Source organism: Trichechus manatus, unplaced genomic scaffold (genome assembly GCF_000243295.1).
Source record: "Trichechus manatus latirostris isolate Lorelei unplaced genomic scaffold, TriManLat1.0 scaffold00011, whole genome shotgun sequence".
Lineage (NCBI taxonomy): Eukaryota > Metazoa > Chordata > Mammalia > Sirenia > Trichechidae > Trichechus > Trichechus manatus.
In genome coordinates, this window is record NW_004443947.1 from 1,647,690 (window position 1) to 1,654,630 (window position 6,941).

At 58.8% G+C, this 6,941-nt stretch overlaps 1 protein-coding gene across 2 annotated transcripts in view; it reads right to left on the bottom strand.

Moving 5' to 3' along the window:
- Positions 1-2,685: 2,685 nt before the first annotated feature.
- Positions 2,686-6,941, bottom strand: part of FGFR4 (fibroblast growth factor receptor 4) — a 7,958-nt gene continuing 3,702 nt past the window's right edge. The window contains exons 8-17 of one of the 2 annotated variants that reach the window (XM_004371158.1): positions 6,782-6,821; positions 6,432-6,527; positions 6,138-6,259; positions 4,819-4,929; positions 4,540-4,730; positions 4,010-4,132; positions 3,820-3,890; positions 3,443-3,580; positions 3,074-3,179; positions 2,686-2,944 (exon numbers count right to left, since the gene is read on the bottom strand). In XM_004371158.1, the coding sequence (XP_004371215.1) occupies positions 2,798-2,944; positions 3,074-3,179; positions 3,443-3,580; positions 3,820-3,890; positions 4,010-4,132; positions 4,540-4,730; positions 4,819-4,929; positions 6,138-6,259; positions 6,432-6,527; positions 6,782-6,821 (1,145 nt within the window). In that variant the 3' untranslated portion in view covers positions 2,686-2,797. Of the gene's footprint in view, positions 2,945-3,073; positions 3,180-3,442; positions 3,581-3,819; positions 3,891-4,009; positions 4,133-4,539; positions 4,731-4,818; positions 4,930-6,137; positions 6,260-6,381; positions 6,528-6,627; positions 6,822-6,941 lie in introns of both variants that reach the window. The other variant, XM_004371157.1, reaches the window with a different exon arrangement.

The window sequence follows — 6,941 nt, forward strand, 5'->3', positions numbered from 1 at the left end:
GGAGGGGAGGTGGAGCAACACAGCCTGCTCCGGGGAATTAGCAGCATCTGTCTCATTCTGACATGGAACATCAGGAATGTGGACCGGCTCCAGCAAGTATGTGCCTGCCAGGGATGCTGGGCAGGGAGGGGACACAGGCTGGGGCAGCTGAGCCCTTCCTGCCTCCCAGGAGCTACCAGGCAGCAGCTGCCCCTGTCACTCTGAGCAATCTGGCTCTGGTCTCCTGTGTATGGCAGGACCTCTTGGGGACCTGGGGCATCAGCCCCGCTCCTTCTTTGAGCCCTGTCCTTCTGATGCTGGACACATCACATCCCCGTTTCTCTGTCATTAAATAGGAAGAACCATCTTCATCTGGCAAGGCTGTGGTGAGGGAGAGCTGGTGGGTGGCTGAGCTTGGCACCGGAGTGAGCTCCATGTGGGAAAGTGGAAAATAAATGGAAGTTCTCATCCCTCATTTCCTTTCTTCCCCTAGGTGGGGAACGAGGGATCTGCCTCTCCCCAGTGATTGGCTGGGCTGGTGAAGGACACAGTCATCGGCCAGTAACCTCCAAGGGGAGACTCTAAGTTTGGGAGTGGGGCTCAGTCAGCAATTTGGGGGCACCAGGAAGCCAGTGAGGTTTCTAGAGTGCAGGAGAAACCTAAGCCAAAAGCTGCTTTTAGAAGTTGCCTCTGGAGCCACTTGCCGGAAATAGGGGGGAAGGAGACACAGGAGACCTTGGGGTGGGGAGGGACCCTGCAGACAGCAGAGGAGGAAGCCCAGTCCTCAGGGAAGCTCTGTAGGGTCACTAATGTGCACTCTGCATATGCACACTCACAGGATCACTGCATCCTCATCCTGATGCCCTGGGAGGGAGGGGGCAGGGCAGGAGCCAACCACTTACATGGGGAAAAAACAGTTGTCGTCGACTTCGACTCACGGCAGATCCATATCTGTCAGACTATAACTGCACTCTATAGGGTTTTTAATGACTGTGATCTTAGAGAAGTAGATCCCCAGGCCTTTCTTCTGAGGCACCTCTGAGTGGATTTGAACCTCCAACCTTTCTTTCCATTAGCAGCTGAGCATATTACTGTTTGCACCACTCAGTATTCTTCATACTGAGGAAGAAAGTGATAATCAGAGCAGTGATAGCACTGACCTCAGGTGTCACAGGTGGACACTGGAAGTGGCAGGATTTGAACCTGGCTACCAGTCCAGGACTCATTCACCCAATTAGAGAATAGGGCTCCTGAGGGGGAGGAAATGGTCAGAGATGACTCCTTGGTTTCTAGCCTGATGCTTTCTCTAAGATGAGGTGCCCTGGAGGAGGTGCAGTTTGGGGAAGATAAGTGGTTTTGGACACAGAGAGGGAATGGCGGGGGAAGGGGGTGACCCAGAGAAGGGGAGAGAAGCACGGTCATGGGCTGCTACAGTGTTCCAGGGCAGTCCCAGGGTGAGGTCCTAGCCCCGACCCCGTCTAACCCTATGTGTATCTTCAGCATGTGGAGGTAACACACGCAGCCTCCACAAAGGGTATGGCCTGGTTGGGCAGCCCCACCCCAGACCCAGGGCCTGCAGGAGTAGGGCAGGAGAGAGTGCCAAGCACTGGGTCAGGCACAGTGGGCTGAGCTTCCCCATGGTCCAGGCTGGAGACCAGGGCTGGTGAGCAGCAGTGACTGCTGGAGTGGAGCTGGGGACGGGTTCCAGGCTCAGAGCCCTGGAAAACTGATCCCCCTGAGAGGGTGTTTGAGAACAGGGCCATGACGGCCTCCCCAGCAGAGGACCAGGCGGGCAGGGACAGCTGCAACCCAGCCAGGCGGCTCCCAGCTGCTGCCCGGGAGACTGGCCAGAGTGGGGCGGGGCGGGCACAGTCCCCATGAACCCCCAGCCTGAGCGATGGAGCGTGGGAGCGGGCAGCAGCCTCAAGGCTCGGTTTCAGGCTTTCATGCTGTGTTACCGTTCAGCGTGGTTAATGCTGAGCAGATGGGGGAGGGGGCCGTCAGCTCCCGGAGGGGCAGCCACAGTGCACGTATGCGTCCACATGCATGTGCAGAAGATGCAGGAGTCCCACCCCAGCGACAGTCACATGCACAAGACGGTGCTGGCAAGACAGATGGACCAGGACAGAGGCACACACGGGCTCCTGGGTGCAGATGCAAACCCGAGGCCTGGTGCAGAGCCCTGCATCTGTGTGGCCCAGGCAGAAGGACTCCATTTTGGGGAACCCTCCACCGTCCTCACCCTCCACTCCCCCAGGGAAGATACCAAGCACACAGAGGTCTATTTCAAAAAATAATTTATAAAAGGTAATTTGCTTCCAGCCTCGTGGACAGGGGCATAGCACTCCTTTCACTCAGAAGCTGGGACAACCAGTGGATGAGAGACGGCAGGATGGAGAAATGGGGCGCAGAGGCCCACAGTCTCTCAGTTGGAAGGATGTAGGGAAGCAGAGATTTAGGACAGCCCTGCAGCCAGGTCCAGTCAAACCCCTGGGGACAGAGACTGAGTGTCGAGGCCCAGGAGGCTGAGCAGAACCAAAAGCCCAGGCCATTAGGACCCTGGGATCACAATGCTAAGGGCAAGGATAGGGCCTTGAGACTAGGGGCTGAACTTTGGGCCAGGAACTGAAGGCCACAGCAAGAAGCCTCAACCAGGGGCCCCAGGACCAAAGACAGATTTCTTCGAAGCAGAACAGCAGATCTGGGACGGCACCGGAGGTCAGGGCCTGGGGCTGCCAAGGTCAAGGACTGCACCAGGTATGGCTGATCCAGGGGCTCGAGGCTGCTGCCGGCCTGCCCGCACAACCTTGTGCTCTGTTCACGTCTGCACTCCAGGGAAGGGGAGGGAGTTGGACCCCAGCAGTAGAGGGTCGTGGCTGAAGACAGAGTCGCTGGAAGAGCAGGTGCTGCTGGCGTCCCCTCCGGTGGGGGAGTAGGGCCCAAAGGTCAGGCGGAGGTCAAGGTACTGTGGGAGAAGAGTGTTGGTTAGTCCCTGACGCTGCCTGTCCATGTGGTCAGGTCAGACGAAGCCCAGAGGGAAGCGGGCAGAGGGAGGCAGGTTAGAGGGAGGCCTGGGACAGGAGGGGAGTGGTACCTCCTCAGAGACAGCCAGTAGGACCTTGTCCAGTGCCTCCACCAGCTGCTTGAAAGTGGGCCTCTGGGAGGGCACTGCATGCCAGCACTCACGCATCAGCCCGTACCTGGGTGGGCGGGGGGGCGGTCAGAAGGGGCTGCATGTCTGGGGGAGGGGAAGACTAGGGTCCCTGGGAGAGGATGGGGGGTTGGAGAAGGATTTGGGAGGCCATTCAGTGGAAGGACATGGAAGCCAGGTCAGGAGGGAGGAGGAGGCAGCGGTGGTAAAAGTTTAGTGCTGCCCTCACAGCTGAAGCTGTGGTCAAATCCTGAGGCCAAGGCAGGGCATAGGATGGACTGGAAAGTTGGGGAGGGCAGGGTGAGGCCTCACAGCTCTGGGGGGCATTGCGGAGGCCGGTCCATGCGATGCCCCTCCCGCAGCAGTGAGAACAGCTCCTCCACAGGGATGCCAGGATACGGGGAGCCCCCGAGCGTGAAGATCTCCCATAGCAGGATCCCAAAAGACCACCTGGAGGTAGGACTAGGCCTCAGCTTTGCTCTCAACTCCTGGGGGCTGTGGCGGGGGCCCTGCAGGCTCGATCTGCTGCAGGGGAAGGGAGCTGGGGCTTTCTTTGGAGTCTAGTCCCGCTCAGGTCCCAGGCCTGAGCAGAAGGAGCCCTTGGGTGCAGAGCTCCCTGCCCTTTCTAGGGAGGAGGACGAAGAGTCTAAAGCCTTTGTGATCCCAGACCCCCAGCTTCCAGGACTCACACGTCACTCTGGTGAGTGTAGACTCGGTCAAACAAGGCCTCAGGCGCCATCCATTTGACTGGCAGGCGGCCCTGGAGGGACAGGAGGGGGCATTGGTGCCATGCCCCACAGATTCCAGTGCCCAGAACCCCCACACCAGCCCTGTCCTTACGCTTCCCCTACTGTCCCCACCCAGCTCTGCCTCCCTCACGTTGCTGGTTTTCTTGTAGTAGTCAATGTGGTGAACGCCACGGGCCAGCCCAAAGTCAGCAATCTTCATCACATTGTCCTCGGTCACCAGAACATTGCGGGCAGCCAGGTCCCGGTGGATGCACTGGGGGCAAGGTAGGACATGGGAAGGGGACTTAGGCTTATTAAGACACAGGGCTGGGGGCCATGCACATACCACCTCAGAGTAACCCTGGGAGGTAAGGATCATCCACCCATTTCACAGATGAGGAAGCTGAGATTCAGAGAGGGGAAACCTAGGCCACCTAACTTTAAGGCCTTTCTCTTGCATCACCTCTTCTTTTGCCCCACCTATAGGTTAGGGAGTATGCAAGGAATGGAGGGGGACATTCAGTGCCAACTGCATAAGGATGGGGGAACAGAAGGCCTTGGGGACATTTAGACAGGGTAGTGAAAAGGGGGAGGGAGGAGGGGGGATATTTATTGCCAGAGGCATAAAAGTGTGGGGATGGAGGTCTTGGAGTGGTTTGGAGCACCGCCTGCTGCCCACACCTTCCTTGACTCCAGATACTGCATGCCTCGGGCCACCTGGTAGGCGCAGGAGACCAGGGCGGGGAAGGAGAGTGGTCCCTCGCTGCTCCGAGGTCCATCGGGGCTGAGGTCAGGGCCTGGGGGGCGCCGGGCCCGCAGGAACTCACGCAGGTTTCCCTTGGCGGCACACTCCACAATCACATACAGGGGCCCTATGGAGGCGAGGCAGGGGAGAGGGAGGCTCCTGAGGCTACAGATCAGGCCTCAAGCACCCAGGCCCTAGCCCGGCCCCTGCCCCACCTTCCTGGGTGCAGACACCCAGCAGGTTGATGATGTTCTTGTGCCGGCCGATCAGCTTCATCACCTCCATCTCAGAGACCAGGTCGGCCAGGTCCTTGTCGGAGGCATTGTCTGCAAGGGCAACAGCTGGAGTGAGGAAGCTGCCCTCCAACTACATGAGGGAGGCAGTATAGGGTGGGGAGGGACAGGGAGCTCTGGATCAATGGTCAGGAATGTGTGGGCTGAATCCCAGTTAGGCTGTGTGGCCCTGAACAAGTCTCCTAACCTCTCTGAATCTCAGTGGCCTTTTGTTCAAAGGGAACATTGGGTCATGCCCCGCCTCTCAGGGAGTTACAAGGAGGCAGCAAAATGGAGGATCTAAAAGAAGTGTAGGCTTTCTAGTGGGTGGTACCAGCAGACAGGAGAGGTGGGGAAGAGCTCTGAACAGGAAGGAGGCTTCTGTCTGGGAGAACTGGCGTTAGTCCCTGAATGGGGTAAGCTCCTGGGGGTGGGAAGCAAGCTGGCACCCTGAGGTCTGGCTGACCAGGGCCTTGTGTCCATCTGGCCTGGGAATTCAGGGAGCCACCAGTGGGGCCCAGTGAGGGGAGGCAGGAAAGAAGGCTGCTCTGGCTTTTCTTGAGAGGGCTGAGGACAAGGGGCTGGGCCCCTGGGGCTGACCTGTGGCCCTGGGCCAATGACAAAAACCCCAGCCCTCGCAATGCACATTTCTCAATCTCTACCTCCCAGAAAGTGCCAGGTGGCCCCAGCTGTGCAGACAGGAGGGAGGGAGAACAGCAGAGGGAGCTGGGGACAGCGGCAAGAGGCCCTGATGGCAGGGTCTCAGGTTTGACCTGTGGAGTACCTTGGAGCTGCTGCTTGGGGGCCAGGACAGAGTTTGAGAAGGCTGTTCTCCTAGAGTAGTGGACAAAGGGGGACAGAACTGGGAGGGATCTTGGGGAGGCCAAGGGCATGACTAGGGAGGGACCTGGGGGATGAGGTAGAGGGCTTATGAGGACATAAGGAGATGTGAGGACAAGGCTGATGACACAGGGCCAGGGCTGAGGGGGAATATCTAGTCCCAGTCACTCCAAATCCTCATAGTCATCATCACCACAATGGTCTGTGTGCCAGGCACTTTCCATGCGCCTTGGGCTGTGAGGTAGGCACTATTATTTATTGCATATTACATGTGGAGAAACTGAGGCTCAGAAGTGACTTGCCTCTGAGGGTCAGTAGGAGACTTGGGCTCCTGCCCAGTTGGATCTCTGCCCACCTGGTAGCACCGTGAGCACCTTCTGTTAGTCACCATGCCACAGTATCTCCCTGGCCACCACACTCACCCTTGAGCATCTTGACAGCCACAGTGCTGGCTTGGTCAGGCTGGGAGGGGTCCATGCCAAAGGCCTCAGCCCGTACCACCTGCCCGAAGCAGCCCTCACCCAGGGGCTTCCCAAGCACCAGCCTAGAGATGAAGAAAGCCGAGGCTGAGGCCTGAGGGCAGGTGCCTCAGACCCGTGGGCACCCCACCAGCAAGGGCAGGTTCTAAATAGCACCTGCATCCCCACCCCACTCCAATCAGTGTACCTGTCCCGGGGGAACTCCCACAGCGGGTCAAGAGGTAGGTCTAGACTCACGAGGCCAGCAAGCAAGGGGGGCCCACTGGAGGAGAGCCGGACGCCCCGTATGAGGGATGAGCTGGACTTGCCTGAGGAGCCTGACTCCAGAGAGAACTGCAAAGGGGATACTTGGCTCTGCTTGTTGGCATTGGGCTGGGGCAGGAGGGCGAGTGAGGCTGCTTATGGCGACATGGGGTGAGTGGTGGGCATGTACCTGTCGGGCCAGAGGGAAGTGGGACAGCTTCTGCACAGTGGCGGGCTGACGGGGGTGCCGGCCATGGAGCGCCTGCCCGCGGTACAGCCCGGCCAGCAGCAGAAGCACAGCCAATGCCAGAGAGCCTGACACGTACAGGATGATGTCTGTGTACCTGGCCTCAGGCACCGCTGCCGTCCACATGAGGTCCTCCTCTGCCCTCGCAATGGACACACACAGACATATAAACTGACTGGTCAGTGGTCTCACTAGCCAGCCCCAAACCCTTTAACTCAGGCCCTCACTGCTCGCAACACACTTAGGGACACACACAC